Source organism: Solanum stenotomum, chromosome 7 (assembly GCF_019186545.1).
Source record: "Solanum stenotomum isolate F172 chromosome 7, ASM1918654v1, whole genome shotgun sequence".
In the NCBI taxonomy this organism is placed as follows: domain Eukaryota; kingdom Viridiplantae; phylum Streptophyta; class Magnoliopsida; order Solanales; family Solanaceae; genus Solanum; species Solanum stenotomum.
In genome coordinates this window covers 57,283,111-57,307,166 of record NC_064288.1, presented here as the reverse complement: position 1 = coordinate 57,307,166, position 24,056 = coordinate 57,283,111, and the positions used below count along the sequence as shown (strand labels likewise).

The 24,056-nt window shown below is 33.2% G+C and overlaps 2 protein-coding genes across 5 annotated transcripts in view; one reads left to right on the top strand and one right to left on the bottom strand.

Annotated features, from left to right (window-relative positions):
- Positions 1–24,056, bottom strand: part of LOC125871526 (cryptochrome-1) — a 258,924-nt gene that overhangs the window by 162,867 nt on the left and 72,001 nt on the right. The window lies entirely within an intron of this gene.
- LOC125871519 (COP1-interacting protein 7) lies at positions 14,040–23,709 on the top strand. Of its 4 annotated transcripts, none has more exons than XM_049552128.1 (14): positions 14,040–14,236; positions 14,450–14,570; positions 15,652–15,831; positions 16,288–16,408; positions 16,491–16,530; positions 16,910–16,962; positions 17,041–17,087; positions 17,755–17,907; positions 18,027–18,244; positions 18,738–20,257; positions 20,410–21,348; positions 22,191–22,578; positions 23,304–23,369; positions 23,456–23,709. In XM_049552128.1, exons 2-14 carry the CDS (start codon positions 14,512–14,514, stop codon positions 23,506–23,508), a joined length of 3,837 nt encoding a protein of 1,278 aa, XP_049408085.1. In that variant the 5' UTR covers positions 14,040–14,236; positions 14,450–14,511; the 3' UTR covers positions 23,509–23,709. The 4 variants fall into 4 exon arrangements, with proteins under 4 accessions (XP_049408085.1, XP_049408084.1, XP_049408083.1 ...); XM_049552127.1 differs by having other exon boundaries at positions 14,427–14,570; XM_049552126.1 differs by having other exon boundaries at positions 14,040–14,248; positions 14,427–14,570.

Sequence of the window (24,056 nt, the reverse complement as noted above, 5' to 3'; positions counted from 1 at the left end):
AAATGGAATAAACATCAAGGAAGGAGGAGGGTTATACCATGAGTAGCCTATAAATTCTCTTCACATTTTACAAAATTATAATACACTTTTTTCTACCATTTTTTACTTTGAGAAAGTTTTTGTATTCATACTTCAAATATGAATAATGCAAATCTTTCTCCTCCGTCATCTTTATTACCTTGTCGTGTATTTCTTCGATGTCCTTTATGCTATGGAGCGTTCCGTACTCATATGGAATTCATGAATCATGTACGAACTACTCATCTATTATTGTCTGAGCGAAATATCATTCTATGTTCTCATGCATATGCATCCAATACTTTGTCCCCAGCAAATCCGCTAGGATCTAACCTTGCAGCCCCACAACATGCGAGCTCACAAAATGTTATCCAGCATTCTTCTGGATATCCATCAGGTACTCTTTTGCGAGAAAACATGCTATCAGCTCAATCTACGGCCCCACAACATGCGAGTCCACATAATGTTATCCTACGTCCTCCTTTATATTCATCTGGACCTCTTTTGCTAGGAAATCTATCATCGGTTCAACATGCGGTCCCACAACATGCGAATCTACAAAATGTTATCCAACGTTCTCCTTTATATGGATCAGGTAATTTTTTTACAGGAAACATGTCATCACATCAACCTGCAGCCCCACAACATGCGAGTTCACGAACAAATGATAACTTTGTTATCCTGCCAACATTATCTTCGAATCGTAACAACCCAATAAGAAGTGACAGAGCACCCCCAATCGATTGGCAACAAATGGCAAGAAGCAACAGAGTTGGAGGTCCAAATTCAACATTTCTCAATTCAAATGAGTCTATTATCGATTGTACAAGACCATTGATCAATCAATTGAATGTTCGTGTTTCAGCAAATGTTGATGAATTAGTTAACATAGCTGACGAACAAAATGATTTGGACTTGACCTTGAAACTTTAATTAGAGAAAAAATTATGTGGATCTTCTTTGTAAGGGGGTGTCTAAGAATGTGCTAAGTTTGAAGTCATTTTTAAAAAAAATTATTTCTATATGTTTGTCTAGTAGAAGAGTGTCTAAAAGTATAAGTTTGTTGTTTTGTTTTATTTTATTTTTGGTCGGATAGAGTGAGTGTCTAGAATTGTCTTATGTTGGAGTCTGTTGTTTTACTTATCTAATATATGTCTTGATTTAAATTATCCAAAATCAATTTTTTCGGTACAAGCATTTCTCTATTTTTTTTGTCGAGCATATTTTAAAAAATAAAATTACAATATTATGTGTTATTGCTATTGTTTTGTTCTCCATTATATCTATCATGATTGCCTCATAACTGTATTTTGTTTTTCCATACTTCTTTTAATATGCTTGACTTGAACTCAAGGCCTATCGAAAATAACTTTTCTACATTCACAAAGTAGGGGTAAAGCTATAGAAGTACCACTTTTCTCAGGCATCACTTATATACTTATAATATAGATATGTTGTTGTTGAACTTAAGTTGTCACTTGATGAATTTAATTTGATGTACCTTAAATTTTCGCCTTCCAAAAAAGTATCCAATTTTTTTAAAAATATTTGATTTAACATTATGTTTAAGTAAAAAAGAAAGATTTTTAAAACACGTGGTCTAAAATAAGTCATAAATTGTGACTAACCAACTTAAGATTAGAAGTCCCACATCGGTCACAAGAGAGATGTTGGGTATTTAAGTAAGCAGACCTTACCAACTTGTGACACGTTTTAAAGCCGTGCGGGCCTAGACCCAAAGCGGACACTATCACTAGCGGGCTGAGCAGTTACAAATGGTAGCACAGTCACTTTTGTGTCAGCCTTGTCGATGTGTGCTAGAGTTCAACTGAGTTTAGGCAAATCTAGGTAAGGCGAGGCAAACCTCAGTGTTGAGTATAGGCAAATTCCATACGGTGGGGCAAACCTCAGTGATGACGCTAAGTCCATAAATGGGGTGTATGTGACGCTCCAACTTAAGATTAGAAGTCCCACATTGGTAAAACACAGTATAGATGTTGGGTATTTAAGTAAGCATGCCTTACCATTCAGTGATGCATTTTAAAGTCGTGCGGGCCTACGCCAAAGCGGATAATATCACTAGAGGGCTGGACCATTACATAAATGTTTGTGTGGCTATAAATCATACCATTATGGGTAAAATTGATATTTTAAAGTTAAATTGTTACTAAGGACCGTTTGAACATGCGATATGAAATCAGATTGATATGAAGTTGAAGTTTTGTTTGAGTATGTATTTTGGAATTTCTTAAGTTGTATCTTTTTTATAGACATGAAAATCCCACATGTTGTGAAAACTATATAAAAAAATCAATTCTTTCTACAATCTTACCAAATGGGCAAATCACATTTCATATACAAAATATCGGAATATCCTAAAATGCGGCATTGATAAATCACATATTTTCATGTTCCTTTTATAAGTAAATGTTTGTGATTACAAACTTTCAAATACACATAATTTATAAAGATTCACTAGTCAACAATAGTAGTAACTAGTTATTCTTTAATATAATTCATTTCACATGGTACAAACAATCTCTTCACCCAAGCATAAGCTTTTTTTTTTGTTTTATAAAATTTACAATGATGAAACTTTTTAATCGAAATATAAATTTTCAAATCAGGTTTTATATATATATTTTTAAATCGTGATTTGGAATCTCAAATCATGCATTTTGGAGAATTTCAAATTATGATCTCAAATCGTATGTCCATATAATGACTTAAAAATCATGATTTGAAATAATAACTTCATATCGCATGTTCAAACACAAATTAAATATAAAAATACTTTTTTTAAAAAAATTGACTATAAAATAAAACGTGTCACATAAATTGAGACAAAAAAAAATACGTATATGATTAATGTTGAGACGAATTTGAGTTTATAGTTTTTTATTTTGGTTTATTTGGTTGTATGAGATTAATATGGGGGGTCATTCTATAAAGTGGGTATTGATTGAAATTTTTCCATTCTTAATAACGGGTCTAGATTGTGAGTAGGTGTATATAGGTTGGATTGATTTATTTTTTGATTAAAAAATAACTAAATCAATTATGTCAATTAATTAAATCTATAAAACAAATCAAATCAACATAAAGTTACTTTTTCATTTTCGCTTTTATTTGGTCCTTTCGATTCTTTCGATTTTTCTAACAATTATAAATTGATTGAAAAAGAGATCAAATATATTTTGACTTACTTGTATGATCGGCTAGAACTTTAAAATGTTATGAATAGAAATCTTTAGAAAGAATAAAAACTCACATAAGTACAAAATACTTTCATTGAAATATCAATGTTCAATATGCTAAATTTATAAGATTAAAGACTATTGTCAAACTGAAATCTATAACAATGTAATTGTACTGTTCAATCTGAATACAAAATAAAATATTTACACTAGTATATGTGTGCTAAATTTATAGGATTAAAGACTATTGTCAAACTGAAATTTATAACAATGTAATTGTACTGTCAAATTTGAATACAAAATAAAAAATATTTACACTAGTGTGTGTGTGTGACACTTTTTTTTCTTTGATTTTATTTGATTTATTGATTCATTTTAGCTACATTATTTTGATATAAAATATCATAGAAATTGCTAATTTTTAGCAGGCAGCTTTCTACTGTCTTAATAAGTCTACCTAATGCGATTGCTAATTAATTGGTTCACGTTTTAAATACCACAAAATTTTAATTTTCGTAGACACTATTATTTAAATATGTACTCAATTTTTCAATTTCATTCTCATGTTTATTTACTTCGTAATAACTTTAGACATGTAATTCTGAAAGACAAACAAAAATGGTGAATGGACTTTGAACAAAATTATCTAAAGTTTTTACAAAAATGATTATATTCAGCCACATGAATGAAGTTTAGGCAAAATTAACTGAATTTAAATCATACGAAATATTATATAATTAAAATTATTTTGAAATAAATAGACTAGCAAACTCGAAATATGGCTAAAATGGTGGTTCCAAAGTGAACATTTGTATGAATTTGAATACCAATTTTGTAATTTACTCATTTTCATACTAATTGAAAGTTTTTTTGTTTTTGGAGGATTTTACCTTTTTATTTGTTTTCTTCTCCTTTGAATGCTTTCCTATTAAAAAGTAAAGTTTTTATTATTTATAAATTATAATATTCCTACAGAAACTAATATTCACAAAGAATAAAAATATAAAAGGTGGATTTTTCTTTATTTATTTTTTCAAATAAGAAGAAAAATAGTGATTTATAATTATGTCAACCAAATATTAACTTCTCTTTTTTTTTCCATGAGCCAACTTTGATGTAGTTATTGACCAATACTTTGTATTCTTGTAAAATAAAAAATATTACCTCAACATTAATCATGATTTTATATGAAGAGAAAATAATTAAAATAATTATATATGTTTACTGCAATAAATATTTTTTTCTATTTTATAATTAGTCAAATCTATCATTAATATTAAGATAAACTAATATTATTTTCAGTCAAAATCATAATTGATTATGATAATATCACTTATAAGTAAGACAAGTATAGCTTGTCAAAAAATAATAAAGAAATTTGTTTCTCTTAAAAATTACAACAATCTACTGATAATTAAAAAAACTATAAATTCAAGAGTCTAAATGCATTAAATACAGATTAATTGACAATAAATTTCTTGGTTATATAAGGACTCACTTGATCAATTTTAAGAGAAACATATTTCTTTTCTAAACCTTGTCTACTTAGACAGAAAACATGTTTTTTTCTTTCTGAAATGTGTTGCAATCCTTGAGTTAAATATTTGCAACAAATTAGGAAAAGAAAATCATTAGATTATATATTTTGGTAGCAAAGTTGTCACTCATTTTAAAAAATTCTCTTCATAATTTTAAAATTATTGCGCATAATTAATTGTGTTTTTAATATCATTTCTTACCTTAGAGAAATTTTTCGTCATTCATACTTCGAATATGAATAACCCGATTTTTTCTCCTCCTTCATTTCATGTATTACTTCGATGTCCTTTATGTGATGGAGCATTTCGTACTCACATGGAATTCAGAAATCATGTACTGGTCACTCATCCGTCAAGGCATGAGCAAGATGTCATCTTACGTTCTCATGTATATGCATCCATTATTTTATCGACAGAAAATCCGCCATCAGCTCAACCTGCTACCCCACAACATGGAACTTTTTTTCAAGGAAATCTGCCATCAACTCAACCTGCGAACCCAGCACATGCGAGTTCGCAAAATGTCATCCTACACTCTCCTATATTTGCATTAAATACTATTTTTTCAGGAAATCTGCCATCAACTCAACCTTTGGTCCAACAACATACGAGTTCGCGAAGAAATAATGGTGTGATTATTTTGTCAACATCGTCATCGAATCGTAATCACCCTATAAGAAATGACAGAACACCTGCAATCGATAGACAACAAATGGCAAGAGGAAACAATGTTATGCCGATAAGTAGGGGAAGAACACCGCCGGTGAATATGCTACAAATGGAAAGAAGAAACAGAGTTGGAGATTCAAACTCATCTTTAAGAAATTCAAATCAGACTATTGTTTATGGTACAAGACAATTGATAAATCAATTGGATGTTCCTGTTTCATCAAATGTAGGTGAACTAGTTAACATAGCTGAAGACCAAAATGATTTGGACTTAAACTTGCGGCTTTAACTACAACAAAATTTATGTGGATCTTCTTTGTAAGGGGGTATCTAGAAATGTGCTAAGTTTGGAGTCTTTACTTTTATTTTATTTTCTATATGTTTGTCTTATAGAAGGATGTCTAAAAGTGCAAGTCAGTTGTTTTATTTTATTTTATTATTGGTCAGCCATGGTGATGGTTTAAAATCATGTTATGATTGGAGTCTGTTGTTTCTTTCATCAAATATTTATGTTGATTTAAATCATCTAAATCAATTTATTTTCTTAAATATAATTAATTTCGTATAGTATTACCGAGCAAAAATATAAACTTTCGGCTATGAAATTATATATGATATGTTACACGATGCTTTTTACCTTGTTATTTTAACATCAATTCACTTATCCCGCATCCCACCCAAAAAAATCATTTGTATAAAAAATAAACGAATATTTATTTTTCTCATTTTTTCTATTTTATAAAATCTAATTGAAGTCTAAGATGGTTAATTTAGTAGGATTCAATCTGTGGATCACTCTTCAATAATAAAGTCGTAATTAAAATTCAAGGAGTAATTAGACTATTTTATTTCATTAATAAAATGAAACTCATTCACAGTATAGTTAAAGCCTTGTTATAATGTTATTTTATTACAATGGCATGTTTTTTTCTCTGTAATCAGTTTTTCATGTTATATTTATTTCTCTAGACATCATTTTCTTTTCTTGTTCCCATTTCTATGTTTGCCCATGTATGTGGTTTAAGCGATTTTTATTATTTTCACTGTAGTTTTCAGCAAAATTAACAAATTGAAACACCCCAAAAATGAAAAACAAACGAGGGCAACAATTTTGTCTCTCTCCCTACTATAACAACCTGTATGCTATTTTAGCGGTCCCCACTATAAAGATTTTTTTTGTCATAGCGGGATTACCGCAGCGGCTCGGCCTCACCATGGCGGCCCCGGATGTATATAAAAATACAATAAATTACTCTTTACTCTTATTTGGGAGATTCTCTAACCGACAACCATCAATATGAGCTATGTAATGATATATCGTCTCGCTCACGCTGCCAAAACTTTCTTATACCTTGTCGAGGTATAGAACACATCAACTAAGTGGATCCACTAAAGCTTTGCTCGAAAGCAATAAGGAAAAATTTAAAAAGTATGATCATTTACCCATGTTGACTACATGATTTATAAGGAATGTGAGTTATCTGAACTTATCCCCATATCGATGCTCAATACTACTCCCAATAAATATATACTCATGCTCAAATGTATAAAAATATTCTTTCTCAATTTGAGGTAATTGCTCAAAATATCCTTTTAAAAGAGGTGACTTCTCTGAAATAACTCTGAACTCATTACGCGTTTAGAAATCAAAATTTCTCTTTTCTTAATGTAAAAATGATAAATTCGGAGGTTAATAGTTCCCTCAAACTTTACTCAAAATGTATTTTAAAATTTCCTGAAAACTCATTTTTACTTTCTCAGAAAATCAATTTATGATAATTGTTCGATTAAAAGATTCTCAACAATAACTCAATGAATACTCAAATAATAGGATTCATGCTGAAATATAGACATGAACGAATCAACTCAATAAAAGTTCTTGAACGTGCATTAAAGACATGTGATTAGGATATGTCAGAATTTTCAGAGGTAAATGGACCCTAAATGAGTTAATACATAGAAGGAAAACGTGGTCACAACTTAAAGGAACACGCGTCGGATGAAATAAGGAGAGGTTGGTCCAGCGACCCACTGGACACAGGGTGCCAGGCCTTGAACTTTAGTAGTCAGGCCTGGGCGTACTGTTGTCCCGCCGCCTCAGGCCCTGAACTACTGAAGTTCAGCCTTGACGCTTTCATGGTACGCCACCCCAACACCCCGATGAATTTTCAAGCTTAAATTAGGACCCCAAATCAGTTTAGAATTAGGAAATTGTTCCTAAACTCTTCTCGTTTCTTAAACTCAAAACTAATACATGAGGACTTTTATACAATTCCTTTAGAAAACATAAATTTATTAAATCAATAGGGTTCATGCGATACTAAGCATGAACGACACTAAAAGATTCACAAAACAAAAGAAGTAAAATCTCAATTGTTAAAGAATTGAATTCAATATCAAGAACTACGAATGGATCCTTTAGTTGTAATGATTTCTTGAATAAATTAAGATGTATGTGTTAGGACGAATAAGTTAAACACTTTGAGAAGCCTTACATACCTGGAAAGAACAAGGTTTCTTGGTGAAAATCAATGGATCTTAACGCTTGAAACCTAACTTTTTCTCCTCTTGGAACCTTTCTCTAACTTCTCTAAGTGTTAAAGAATGTGAAAAGATGGTTTAACGCTTATTAGACCCTTAATTGGATGAAGAAAAACGTGGCTAGGCTTAGAGGGGTGTGAAAATACCATACTACCCCTCTAAAAATAATTGAGGTGCCTTAAAAGAGACTCTTCACCAAAATGAACATAAATTTTTACTTCGAGCTCGAAATTAAGCAAACTTGGCGGCGTTGAAAAGGACTCAAAGACTTTTAATTCGATAGGTCATAGGCCACCTAATTATTTATGTGCTAAGAGATATAATCGTTTGAAGTTGACCCAAAACTTAAAACTAATGGGTGACTAGCACAAACCCCTTTTTATCCATTTTCAAAGTCTGAGATGTTACAATATTCATCGGCTAACACACACGAAAAACTGAAAAAACCGGTCTAATTCATGTAAATTAGCCCCTAAGTGCCAAAAATGACTTAAAAATGGTGAGACTTTATGTACTGATCCCCTGACTACCTACGGAGGGTTCCGTAAATGTTTCACAAAGAAATCGTTTAGAAGCCATATCACCAAAATATTCACAGACTAACACACACGAAAGATTAAGAAAAATCACCCAATTCCTGTAAATTGACAATTAAATACCCAAAAATGACTCAAAGATGATGAGACTATACATATTGGTCCTCTAACTTCCGACGGAGGTTTCCACAAATGTTACGAAAATAAATCATTCGAAATCTATATCACTATGATATGTATGGCTAATATACGAAAAATTGAGAAAATCGTCCAATTCTTGTAAATTGACCCTTAAATGCTAAAAAATGACACAAAATATGGCAAGATTTTATGTACTGCTCCTTCAATACTCCACGGAAGGTTCCATAAAGGATACATAAAGAAATCGTTCGAAAGACGTATCACCAAAATATTCATGGGCTAACTCCCTACAAATTGGTAAGACTGTAAGTACTGATCCCCTAACTCCGTACAGAGGGTTCTGAGGTTTCGCAGAGAAATCGTCTGGAAGTTGTATGGCCAAAATATTTATGGGCTAACACACACAAAAAACTAGGCAAATCGCTGAGTTCCTGTAAATTGGTCCCTAAATACCCAAAAATGACTCCAAAATGGTGAAAGTATTGCACATATATTGCTCCCCCAATTCCCTGCGGAGGGTTCCGTAAAGAAATCGTTTGGAAGTCATATCACTAAAATATTCATAGCCTAATTAATACCTACGAAAAATTAAAAAATCGCCTAATTCTTATAAATTGGTCCCTAAATGTCGAAAAATGACTCAAAAATGGTGAGACTGTAACTATTGTTCCCCCAACTCCCTACAAAGGGTTCCGTAAAGGTTTCACAAATAAATCGTCCAGAAACCATATTACCAAAATATTTATGGATTAACACACACGAAAAAACATGAGATATCCAAAAGTCAATGTTGTAGTATCAACTTTGGCCCAGCACCTTGTGGCTCGTAAAGCCCAAAGTATAATAGACTTGAACTAGTATCAACTTCAACCCAATAACAATTTTCTCTTTCTTTAATTTCTATTTAATATTTCTATCGTCGATTCACAAAATGATTTTTCTATTCCCCTTTTTATTATGGGTGTGTTGCGTATGATTTTCCAATTATTTCATAGTTTGATCTGTTAAAATATTTTCGTATTTGATCATTGAATATGCTATTTCTTTTCTATTGTATCACTATCATTTAAATGTGTCTTTGTTATTTTGCCTCTATTAAAAAGTGCAATTTGATTATTGCTCTTTTAGGAGTCTAGGCTGTGAGAATTAATTAAAGAAAATAGACAAAATCCAATTTATTTTTATTCAGCCATCATTTATTATTTTTTTGACCAAAAAAAGTTCATTGATTTTCACATTACTATAGGTTATAATGGAGTGACATGTTTCTTTGAAAAGAAAAAATTGTGCATCCAACTCAATCATATTTGATGGAGCCAATAAAATTAAAAGGGAAATTTACCTAATTTTTCTCCAGATTATTTTTTCCCCAATTTGTAAATTTTACTTTTTTGTTCTTATAATTAGAGTTGTTTGTGAATTTTTGTGAGTTATTTGGAGTGAAAATTGTGAAAACGATTTATTGAATTTCAGAAAGTTGTAACAATTTTGAAAAATATGTTGTCTTGGAAAACAAGTTTCTTTAAAATGATTTTCCTATTGAAAGTTCGGAAGTCACGTTCCACAAGTGACATTTTTTATTGACTTTGTTTTAATTTTTCAATGCTCTAACATATTTCATCTTCACTCTCACCCTTTTTTCAGAAAGCATGTTTTCCATGAAAAATATTTTCCTTCGTACCAATCACACCCTATAAAGATGAAATACTATTATGATTGAAAACCTGACAAATTAACACACACTACGCAACATAACAAAATGGTTCTCTAAGAACAAATCATAAATGATATACCTATTGAACTTTGTATAGTAAGTGATAACATTTTTTTTTCCTCATCCAAGGTCTGGAGCCCACATTAGAGCTTCGACTAAATTTGGATCGCACACGGCAAATGATAACATATTATTATTTTCCACCTGATATCGGAAGTCACATTGAAGCTTCGACAAATCTGAATCGCACACAGTAAATGATAACATACTATTGTTATTTTCCCATCCATTATTTGAATCCCACATTGGAGCTCCGATTAAATCCGGATCACACTGTAGATAATAACATATTGAGTAAAGTATGTTATTATTATTCTTTATAAAAGATTAATTAATATGTAGAGGTGGTTCAACAACTATATTAGTGATTATTATTATTCTACTAGATTATTATCAGATCATGAAGATAAAGCTAAATACATTTGGAACTATTTGTGTATTAGATAATGATTGTTTCAAAGACAAAAAAGATATAATGGACTATTCGAATTTAGTTACAGAAAAGAAAAGAATTAAAGGTTGGGTAATAAATTTAATTATACTCCATAGCTATAGTTTACATATTTACGGNTTTCCCATCCAATATTTGAATCCCACGTTGGAGCTCCGATTAAATCCAGATCACACTGTAGATAATAACATATTGAGTAAAGTATGTTATTATTATTCTTTATAAAAGATTAATATGTAGAGGTGGTTCAACAACTATATTAGTGATTATTATTATTCTACTAGATAATTATCCTATTATTGTGTGGGCACTAGTCTATTTCATGAAGACAAAAAAATATAATGGACTATTCGAATTTAGTTATAGAAAAGAAAAGAATTAAAGGTTGGAGAACTTTCACAAATAGCCATTATAATAAATTTAATTATGCTCCATAGCTATAGTTTACATATTTACGGGCTGTAGTTACAGTTAAGCTGCCTTGTTAGTATAATTCGCAGGTTTGTATGATTCGCGGGTACATTTGTATAATTGAGTTATTTTTGTATAGACTCGAAATAACGAATTTTTACAATTACAAATATCAGAAGTGTAAACAACTATCTAAATTATATTATACAAATTCCAAATTATACAAAAGTTATACAAATTTCGAATTATACAAATATGCAAATTATACAAAACTAAAAAGTTAAGCCGCGTAATTATAACTGAAAGTAGGTCGTGGATTGTAATTAAGACAAACTATAGTCATGTTAACTAAATAACTAGTATATGTATGCTTATACGCATAATTTTCCCTTAAAAAGAATGATCTAAGTGAAGCTGGAGAATTAATAATTCAACTTTTTGTTATATATGTTATTTTGGTTCAAAAACAATATCCTAAAAAGTGAACAAAATGAAAAAATATGGAGCTATGACTTGAATTTTATCTTTTTTATTTTGGCTGCTATGCTTTTTCCTTTTCCTTTACTTAAAGTTGCCGTTTGACATTGAATACTTTTCATTTTTTAAATTTATTTTGGAGTTGAATTTCAAAAATTATATTTGGCCATAACATTTCAAAAATATTGAAATTGAAAATCAAAATTTTAAAAAATATCAACTCACTTTAAATCATTTACAAAAATTCAAATATAATTTTAATTTATATCATAATCAAACACAATTTTAATTTTCAAATACTATTTTTTATTTTGAAAAAAATTCTTGTAAAATTTCACAATTTTTATTATCAAACGGGGTGCTTGAACTCTACTGTAATCACATGACCAAAAATATTTTCTTTCTACTATGGAAAAAAATAGTATAGTATAAAATACGATACATTTTGTACTGTATTAACAGTAAAATTATATTTTATCCATAGCACTATTAATAGATCCAAAAATTTCTATTAGAAGCATCCAATGTTTGTTGTTCCAATAATTGACAAGTTTTTGACAAACCAATGCAACAGACATACCATATGTGATTTATTCGAGAATATCACGTAACAATAAGTATTTTTTTTATTTTTAATTAAAGATTTTAATTTGAGCTTGAAATATAAAGTTGTTTTTTTATAGAAAATGAGTGGAACTTTCAACATAAACTCGAATCAATCAACTTCAAAGCAAAATTTCTTAGTTTGAGTCTGAATTAATTTATCTCAAGACAGATATTAAATATTGAATGAGGGAAAAAAAAAGACATGACATTTGTGTAATTTTTTTTCCCTCAAAACCCATGAAGCTTTTTTTTTTTGGAATATTTTATTGTTTCAAGGCAATTATGTGCCCAAATTCATTGTATATAGTCTTTAGGTATGATATTTATAGGCACATTGTGATTCTTTTATTTCGTGTCTTGATTGTCACAGCTATTTCATTTCATATTTGGTGTCGTGTTGTTTGGGAAGAATAACATTTATATGAAAAAGTTTTTAATATAGAAAAATAATTTTTAGTTTTTTGTTTTTGTCATGGTTTAAATTGAAGGTCCGCGCAACACTAACAATTAAAATGCTAATTTAATTTATAATGAAACTTAATAGAGTTTTTTCGTATCAAAATTTCATCTATCTAGCCACCTACTATTTGTCGATCACATCATCATACACAATATATCATACAATCACAAACTCATATCTAACTTTTCAGCCACAATTATCCATGAACACAATTTGTATTCATAGATATGATAATAATAACTAATTCCAAATCAATCACGTAGCTTGTATAATTTCATAATTTCAAAACCTAATATTAAAAAAACAACTTCAAAGTATAAGAAATAATATATTCGTTAAACTAAGCATTAGTATTAAATCTTGCTATTCTTTACGAGTTTTTATAGTATACAAGTAGTTATCATTCACTTTGTGTCTTAATCTCGATCAAACAACATTCAATAACACCATTAAAATATGCAATTTCTACTAAAATATGCTTGGGGTTGTGTGGGATTTGTCCTATATAAATTGTAGACCGGATATTTTTCTCTCCTTAATTTATTTTAACATCTATTTTAAATAAGCGTTTAAATATAATAAGTGTATAAAAAAATGAGTGCATATGTACATAACTCAGGCACAACAAGATTATTTCGTATACAACAATAATAATACAACATACTCAATATAATTTGATTTCGAGATCATTTTCTTAATAATAAAAATATGTAAAGCCCAATGTCACACTCCTCATAAAAATAAAGAGCAGTAATATTTAAAGCTGTCTCAATAAATAAATAAATAAATAAAAACACAAATTAAGTGCATATAATTGATGTACAACTGCCCCTTTGACTGTCACCACAAAAAAAAAAGGTCTCATTTTCCTAAGCGCAAATTAGCATCACTCACAGTGTTTTTTTTAATCCTATATTTATATTAAATTTTGATTAAATTAAAAAATTATGGAGTATTAAAATTAAGATTTTTTTTTTTTTTTGATAAAAATGACTTCGGGACTCAAACTCGAAACCTGGTTGGTGGTTTTTCATATTTCCACATTGGACAACACACTCCCATTTCAGGGGTACTTTTGTCACTTTTTTGAAAATGTTCTCTGATCACACCTTCTCCATTTTGTCCTCTAATATTTTAGTGCTCCACTTTTTATACGAAATACCTAAAATACCCTTGACCTTTCTCTTTTCTCACCTTAGGCGATAATATATCCAAATGGGGGAATCTTGTTCTTTGTTAGTATATTGGAAGTAGATTTTTCTCTCCAGTGGGGGCATCCAAAGTTGCTTTCTTTCTTCGGATCCTTCACATATAGTGTGTGTCTGTGTGTTTTTTGAGCTATATTGGGTGATGGGTCAGTGAGTTTTCTGCATGTAAAGGTGGAATCTTGATTTTGTTGAATGACATTTTGATTTGGGTGAGTGTTAATGTATGAAAACAACCCATTAAAGTGAAGTTTCTTTTAATCTTTTTGGTCTACTACAGACCCTTTTGCTCTTTTTGTCTAAAAAAGTGGGCTTTTGTGTTATTCTTGTGTAAAAATGGAATCTTGATGATGAAAACAGCGAGGTTTTACTGATTGGTTCATTTGGGGTTGTTTTGTTCAGCTGTTAGGTTTGTTTGTTTCAAGATTTGGAAGTTCATTTTGAAGATCTAAGAGTTGGTGGTGAAGGAATTGGAAGGGCAAGAATCATGAAGTCGAGTACTCGACTTGACTCGGTTGTTTTTCAGCTCACTCCTACTAGAACTAGGTATATATACTGAAAAATGTTGTCTTTTTATTTGGTTAATATTTCATGAATGGTGTTTTACAATGATTTGTTGCTGTGTTTATATGGATGTTGATTGATCTCTTTGGGTTTATATGGTTGATGATGATTATGTTCAACTTGTTGTTTTCTTGTTAGAGGATTGTATGTCATGTCAGACAAATGTTTAGATTTAGAGAATGTTAAGTTTTAGAGTAAACTGAATTTGTCTTGAATTATTTGCCAGTGTTGGAGCAAAATGGGCCTAAATAAAGCAGAATGGATATAGAGGATTCATATAGCAAAATCCAACTAGTCTGAGATTGGAAGTTTAGTGGTTGTTGACTTATGGTTTTCTGTTACTGATAGATTCCCACATTGGTTGGGGAATTGAATGGTGGTTTGCTTATATTGACTTGGGCAGTCCTCCCCGCTAGCTTTTGAGGTTGAGTTAGGCCCACAGTCATGTTAGAATTAATTGTGTAAAATGCAATTCAAACCTCCTTGAACATATAGATTGAGAATCCAGTTGGATATTCAACAATCTTGTTATGCAGCCTTATACTGTCTTCCCTTTGTAAATCTGGGAATATGTGGTTTTGATAAAAGTATGATGCTTAAGAGTCTTTTATCATTTCCTCAAAGGTGGTTAGAGTTTTTCTGTGTTTTTTCTCTTATTACTGTTTTTTTCTCTCTTCTCTTTTTATTAATTGAATGGAAATGGCATTGCTGTCTGATTGGTTAAAGAGTCTGAAATCTGGATGGTGTGAAAACTGCACCCAAGTTAGCTACTACTATTGTTTTATCTTTGTTGAGTTTTATGCAAACTGAAAAATTAAGAGCATAGGCAGATGCAATTTATCTCTACTTGTCTCTTCGTTATAGGATCTTGGGTGCCAATATTTTGGTTGAATAATAGAACTTCGAGTATTTTGAGTAGCATTGCTGTAGTCATTTGGTTTTTGTGCCTTTGGATAGTAAATATGTTGCTGAGTGTAATGTCTTTCCTTGCAAAAGCATTTTTGAAGGACGTAGAGCGGAGCTGCTGACTTTCTCTGTACTTATCAAATACATTCTTTTTCAGGTGTGATCTTTTCATTATAGCCAATGACAAGAAAGAGAAACTAGCTTCTGGATTGCTTACTCCTTTTCTTGCTCACTTGAGAACTGCTCAGGATCAAATTGCCAAGGGTGGTTACTCAATTTTTCTGGAACCAGATGCTCACGCTGATGATTCATGGTTTACAAAGGGCACAGTGGAAAGGTTTGTGCAATTTTATGTTGGCATTGTAAGAATTCCAATTATCAATTTCATGTAATCTTAATATCAATTTTGTGTTGACATTGTAATCTGTCATGTCTCATGTGCAAAGGGATAAACTTTTTCATATACATTTCTCACTAAATGCGTCGGAACCTTTGTTAGGGACAGTCCATATTGTTGCAAACCGATAAAGGAAACTTTTACCCTCTTTTCTGTGTAACCAGCAAGCTAAACCAAAATAACTCTTGTAAGCATTTATCATATAAAGTTTATTCTGGAGTGTCCAGGAGTTCAGTCATGATAGCTTCACACCCTGTTAGATTAAGCTGTTTTGGCACGTCCTACAGACACTGAGAAAGATTAAAAAAGAGAATACAAGTGTGATAATGGTGTAGAAACATATCAGTCCAGTGTTTATTTAATATCAATTGGTCCAATGTTTCTATCTGTTAATAGGTTTGTTCGCTTTGTGAGCAATCCGGAGGTTTTGGAAAGGGTATACACCATTGAATCTGAGATCTTGCAGATTGAGGAAGCAATAGCCCTTCAGGGAAACAATGATAGTGGGCAGGGGCCAGTAAGTATTTACTTGATCTTCAGAAATTCCACGTGTCATTGATTGTCAAGACGTCACTCCAACCATTTTATTTCTTCAACAGGTTGAATTCAAAGAAGCTAAACCAGCAGGAAACTTTGCAGGTACTTCTGAGTAAAAAACTTGTATCATTATTAACAGAACAAGGCCAATTCATTTTTTTTTCCGTTCTCATCATCACACAGGTCAAGTGATACTCTGTTCTAAACTTTATGGTCTTGGTTTCTTGGCTAATTTGACTCTTCCCACTTTTAACTTTTTCCACCTTCAATTGCTCATTGATTGGTTCCTTCATTTGCAAGGAAATACTGCTTTTGATATCGATATCTAGACACTGCAAGTTCCTTACTTATTTTTGTCAATAAATCTTTCTTCTTCTTCCATCTTCTATCAGCTAAGTAGCAGTGGGCTTTATCATCCAGTGTTATGTGAAATTGCTAGTTTATGACACAAGGTACTGAAAAAACACTGAACTATGGGCAGGTACTAAATCTACAGCAGATGTCAATGAGGAGAAAGCTATTGTTCTTTACAAGGTGACTGAACACATTGTATTCTTTCAAATGTTGCACAACATTATACATTTTTCCTTATCTGGTTTATTTTTCGGGCAGCCGGGGGAACATCAACCTCAAACAGATTTGCAGGAAGAAAATTCAAGGTATGTGAGTGGCAAATCATTTCAGCAGATTTTTCTGTTCGTTGAATTACACGAGACTGTGGTCTCACTTTATCATCATGTGGATTAGGATTGGTTGATGATAATTTATCAAGTAGAAGAATTTGACAGATTCTTTTTTGCATCTTTGTTCCTTTGTCAGAGGCGGATGTAGCCTTAGCGTTACGGGTTCAACCGAACTCATATTTTTGACACGGAACATTCATGATCCTCCACTTTATTCAAACCATGACTAGTCAAAATTCACTATTATTTCCTGATCTATTGTACGTCTGTCTTTGTTCATGATTCTCTGCTTCAAATCAAATCCTTGTTCGCAGCCTCTTAGTCTTTACGCATGTCAGCTTGTGTCAATATTGCATATTATGTTGGCGAGTTCACTCTCATTGACCTCCAAACTGGGGCAGTCAAAATAAAGGCAGGATTCACTTGTATTTTATTTCCATTTTTTAGTATTGACATAAGTTGTATGTCACCAGCCTATGCTCATGCTTTTGAAGTTTCCTTCAGTTTGTTATTGGTTTGGTAGGCCTTAAAGAATCTCCAGAACTTATATGGAGTTCCTTTGAGCCTGTTACATATATGAAAAGTCTAATTATTCAAGTTTAGTAACAGCTCGAACGCATTTTGATTGATTTTTCTTATCCAGAGTACAGTTTTTGAAGGTCCTGGAGACTCGCAAGTCTATGCTTCAAAAAGAACAAGGAATGGCATTTGCTCGTGCTGTAGCTGCTGGTTTTGATATTGATCGTATGACACAGATGGTATCATTTTCTGAATCGTTTGGTGCCTCACGCTTAAGGTAAGCAATCAGGAGCAACTTTTACTTCTCTTCAAACTATAAGAAGAGTCACAAATAAAAGGTTAATTCAAAAAATTGCATAACGATTCTATGATTCATTATATATTTTCATGTGGCAGAGATGCATGTGTAAGATTTATGGAACTGTGGAAGAAAAAGCATGAAAATGGACAATGGGTTGAAATTGAAGCTGCAGAAGCAATGGCAAATCAATTAGACATTGCTGCAATGAATGCATCTGGAATTCTGCTCTCTAATATTGCTAATAAGCAGTTTGATTCCAACAGCGAGATGGCTTCTGAGAATTATGTGAAATCAAGCACAGATGGTAATTCAGGTAACGAAGCAATCCTGTTGAAGGGTGGTACTCTTATCATAACTTGTTCATCATATAGGATTCTGGGCGAGGCCATATTTTGTTGTCTCTGGAAGGTTTTACTAGCCTACCCTGATTTGATGATTCATTCAACTTTAAGCTGTATGAAAAATTACTGGCAAGGGATGGTCCAGATAACCTTGTGCCAGAATCTGTGCTCTGAGGAACTCTAGACACTTTTCTGGAGATTCTTAGAGGGGTTTTCTAAAAAAATTATTGGATTTCTTGTGAAAAATAATAACATACATTCTTTTATTCATCGAGGTTCTAGTTTTCGTTTCTCTTTTTTGACGTACAAAATGTTCATTGGGTTGGGGTTCCTTTCAGTTCTGACCTTGGATAGTCTTATGGTTTGTGAGGGTTGAGTAGGATGATTTAGGCATGTTATGTTTTTGTACAACATGTGCCTTCTTGAGGGAGTTGATAAGATCTGATTTATTATTTTGCAATATAGGAGAAAGGCCTCCATTGGATCAACAAAGTCCAAATGGTCAACAACAATATCAATTTCTGCATCCAATGTATCCACCCTGGCCAATGCATTCTCCTCCCTCTGGCGTACCTGCTTTTCAAGGATATCCCATGCAAGGAGTACCTTACTATCCAGCTTATCCAGGAAATGGACATCTCTATCAACCTCCTTATCCAGGAATGGAAGACTCTCGAACGGGTGTCACTCCGCAGAGTAGAAAGAAAAGACAGTCTTCGGATAGGAGAGAGAGCAACAGTGATTCAGAGGAAGATGAAGAAATGGACAATGAAGGGTCTTATAGTCAGAGAAAGAAGTCTGGTCGGTCTAGGAAAAATCAATCAGGAAAGGTTGTTATACGTAACATTAATTATATCACTTCTAAAGCAAAGAACTCTAATGCTAGCGAATCAGAAGCAGCTTCTAGTTCGGAAAATGATGCTGATAGTGAAGATCTAGAAGGCAGCGGTCACGACCTGGTGAAAAAGGGAACTTCACGGTCATCAAAAACAAGACGAAGCCGCACTGAATCAATTTTATATGATGATGACACTGTTTGTGAGAAGGAAGCTGATGGTGGGCACTGGCTGGCATTTCAAAATTGTTTATTGAAAGGTAATGAAGATGACAAAGATGGCATGTTCGCAATGGAGAAAGATGCAAGGAGGAGACCAAAAAGTACCATTTCCAATGATCCTTTGGCTATTGGTGCCCAAGACGACATTGAAATGAAGGATAGGTTGAGTGATATGCATACAGTTGGTGCAAAGATGTCTCGCATGTCCAGGGGTTCTAATGGTGAAGTTCTACTTTCTAGCAGAGGATATGACAATGGACAAGGACTTGGTGACCACGTGGACATGCAGTTTACTGAGATAAATGGAAGAAAAGTCATGCGTAGAACTGCAAATGATGAATTTATGTTAAATGGTCGAGGAAATCAATCAGGGCTGAGAAATTCATTAGATCCAAATGCATATGAGCATACTAATAAGTTAGACAAAGCTTCCTCGCATGATATGACTGATGAGTCTTTTGTAGTACCTTTTAGGTCAATGTCATTGAATGACGTTGGACCAGATGGTAGAACTGCCATTAACATGGACTCTGAGCTTCCATTGGCGCATCAAAAATCAGAAAACAGCTCTGCTGGAATTATGAGCTACGAGCCTAATGATTTTAGCTTGATGTCTGAGCGTGGAACAGAGAAAAGGTTGGGTGTCTATGACCCTGCTTTAGACTATGAAATGCAAGTTTGCAATGAAGGTTCTGCTTCAAAGGATAAAAGAAAGAATGGAGTCTCCAATGATGTTAAGGAAGGTTCAAAAAAATCAGAGAAAGATCGCAGGTCAAAAGCTACTGTCGATACTTCGGACAAGAAAAGGAGTGGAGGACCAATAAGAAAAGGAAAAATGTCAAAGTCAAGTCCTTTGGATGATGCACGAGCACGTGCTGAGAGGATAAGATCCTTCAAAGCTGATATGCAGAAGATGAAAAAAGAAAAGGTGCACTGACTCAACCTTTTTTCACTTTTCCCCCTTTTTCCACAGTAGACGATTTTAGTGATTGATATATAGCTTGATCTTTCTGGGAAATCTAACCTGTTTATGATATATTCTCCTCCGAGTTTAATAGGTGGAACTTTAAAATTTTGCAGGAAGAGGCAGACCAAAAGCGCATTGAAGCATTAAAACTGGAAAGGCAAAAGAGAATTGCATCCAGAGGTGGCCCCAGCTCTGGTCACTCTCCAGCACCAACAATCCAAACAAGAAAATTGCCAGCAAAAAGCTCTCCTGGCACCTTCAGGGGATCTAAGTTCAGTGACTCAGAGCCTGGATCCTTGTCACCATTGCAAAGAACCAAAATAAGAACTCCGTTGGGGTCAAATGGTGTGCAAAAGGGCTCTAAAGCCAGCAAATCAGCTGATGGCAGCAAATTGGCAGGTAACAAATTGAGTAGATCAGCATCATCCTTGTCTGAACCGAAAAAAGGAAACAATGATGTTACTCCTGATTCAAAGGCATCCATGGCACGAATAAGAAGACTATCAGAGCCCAAAGCAATCAGCAGCAAGCCTGGTACCTTACGGAAGGCACAAAGTGCTGAACTTGTATCAAAGCCCAAGGCTCGGAGTGCCGAACCAGTGTCTAAGACAAAGCGCTCTGATGTGCCAGAGAGCAAGAAAATATCTGCCATCATAGACCTTGACAAAAAGAAGGCTGCAACTCTTCCTGAGCTGAAAATCCGAACCACCAAAGAGTCGTCAGATTTACGACAAGACAAACCAGCTGTGGAGAACATAGCTATGGAGAAGAATGACAGGCCTTCTGTAGCATCTGAAGTCATTGAATCATACAAGAATGATCTAGATGAAAACATTATTGAGAAAACTGTTGTTATGCTTGAGAAGGAGAAGAAGCCCTCTTTGGCTGTTCCCAGTTCATCATCAGAGCACTTGGCTGTGGAAGAATGTGACAACATTAACAGTGTTGAGAGAACTGACTATGCCTCTACACGTGACCCACCGTCACCCTTTGAAGGATTTATTAGAGCACCTGCTCCTAGCCGACTGCAAGAGCTGTCAAATTCCCATGAGGTAGGACTACTAGAGTTGGGTAAAATCAAGAGGTGGTACTCTTTGATGTTTCCATTTACACAACACAATTACTAAAATTTCTTACAGTTCAGTGACTAGTATCTCAGTTGATCATATGGTAATTACAGTTACCATGAGTAGATCATGAAGATAAAATGTCCCTGATTTTCTTCATTAAAAATGGTCTTGATCTAACAAACCTTTTTCCAGAAGCAGCATAGATAACTTAATTTATCTTTTTACTGAGAAAGTTGCTGATCGGACTCAAAATTGCGTTTTAGTTTTATCTGGAATATGAATCTACTTGATCTCATTTGATTCTTTTTCCTTCGGTGGCATGGGGTAAGAAGGGGTATTCAGGGCGGCGGGGTTAGGGGCATTTTAGTGTTCTTGGGTGCCTGATCTGTTGATATTCTGTGCTGTCAGGGAGCTATCATTTCAATTAATTACATGTTGGTTTTAAATTAATTTTCAGCCGCATAAGCTTAACTGGAAAAAAAAAATATCTTCACTTAAACAGCCTTGTCTGGAAAACTTAGAATATACACCTAAACAAAACTTACTGATAAAGGAGAGAAATCATATATTTGTGTTGCATGTTGCTCCTATGGATGTTTGTAATCATTTATATGCCAGTGGATTTAATTTTATGCTTTTCATGGTTACCTATGGGGTTATTCTCATTAGCGTATGTTTAATTGCTAAAAGTTTTAATTTCTGCTTCGCTTGTTTGAGCTCTTATTGAATTAACATTACTTGTTCATTCTCAAAAACAAGAAAAGAAGAATTAGCTGTGCATATTGAACAGAAGAAATTGAATCTTCCACCTTTAATATTTGCAGACAGCGACGAATTGTGCAGATGACACACCCAAGTTTGCAAATATCGGAAGTACTGTTTATCGTGCTCCGTATGCTCGTGTCTCATCTGTAGAGGACCCTTGTACCAGAAACTTGGAGTTTGCTAAAGCACTCCCATCGAGCTCAGACATAGGATCAACAGTTAAAGAAATTGGCAAAGCTCATGCACCTGATATTCACACTGTTAGAGTAGATAACAATCCAGAAGCTGCAGAAAGGACTCAAGTGAAGGAATCACCAAAAGGTTTTAAACGCCTCCTGAGGTTTGGAAAAAAGAATCACACCTCTGGAGGAGCAGAATCAAATGGTTCAAGCACGAATAGCATGAAGCAGGATGATAGTGCCACAAATGCTCCCTTGCCTAGTGAAGGTAACGATCTTTAAGATCTCTTAATTTGATAGCAGTAGTGGAAAACATCGATTGACACATTTCCTTTTTACATTATAAAGATGATCTTATCCAAAAATATAATATTAGTTTTCTTATAAATCCAAAAATGAAGTTTATGACCAGCTATCATTTGAGCCTGCAGCCAGGCAGGGATGGTGTCTTTGCTTGGTTTTGGTCTTAGACACCAAATTCTTAAATTAGCACTGCGTGTTACTTTTTGCCAAATAGGGAGCATCAAAATCAGAGAACAAGAGGACAAGTAAAATAAGATATACAAAGAGAAGAAAACGAGTTTAATAGAGAACTGTTTGTGATTGGAAAGGAGTGGTGTAGGGGTAGGGGATTAGTACTATTGGGTTGTCAGTTGAGAAGAATGGGGGAAGCAGTTCTTGGCTGGCATGTCTTTCAACATCATGCACAGTTTTGGGAAGATTTCTTTGATGTGTATCTACTCTAGATGACTCAATGGACAACTTTGATTTAATCCTGAATGCTTAGCTCTAATCCCATCTGCACAATTGAAATTCATGTGTTGAAGTGTGTGACCGTCTTATCTAAAGGTTTAAGCCGTAAGAGAGAGCACACTTTTACATACTTTTATTATATTCTCAACACGCCGCCTCACGTGTGGAATCCACAATAATTTGTTCTCCCGTGTTGCTCGTCAATATCTATAAACTGACCTTATACCTTGTCTCTTCCAGTTTTCACTTTGAAGAATTTGATCTCCCAAGATGAAACCCCAACTGCTGGCAATGTTTCACAGAAGTGTAAGATTTCATGTTATCTGCAAGTTTTACATGTTTATTATTTATATTGATGAATGAGGAACTGAGGTGTTTACACTTGCATACAGCTCGCCTCTCTTTGTTATCTCCCTTTCGAAGCAAGACTAGCGAGAAAAGGTGACAGCATTCAGTATCAAGATTATTCAAGTGCTCCTCTGGTTGTCAGCTGGAGGTGTGATTAGTCACACAGCTGTTTATGACTTCTTCCCAAAACAGTTCCTTTCGTAAATTTAGTTACTGTAAAGATGTGTTGTGTTAAGATGAGAAATGTATATACTTTCGACTGTATGTCAACTTTCAATGTACTCTACAGTTTGGATTTGATAGTAGGTGTTTTGCAGTGAAAATTTTGCAAGTTCCTATTGTATATTTACTGCTTCAAAGTATCAAAACTTCACTGTCATTCATTTAGAATTTTCTTTCCCATCCATAGAAAAATGCATTACTGTCCTCATTGACTTAGCTCTTGAAAATTTTAGTCTTCAAAGTATTGTTCGCTAGTAAAATAAAATTTCTCTTCAATAAGGCAACTATAAAGGGTTTAAACATTAGTTTTCAGTGTGATGAACTGCATCATTAGTTTCTTTGCATATAAGGGGTGATGAACTTGTTTTTAGTGTACAAAGATATACGAAGCAAGGTGGGAGTAGCCTCTATGGAGGACAAGAT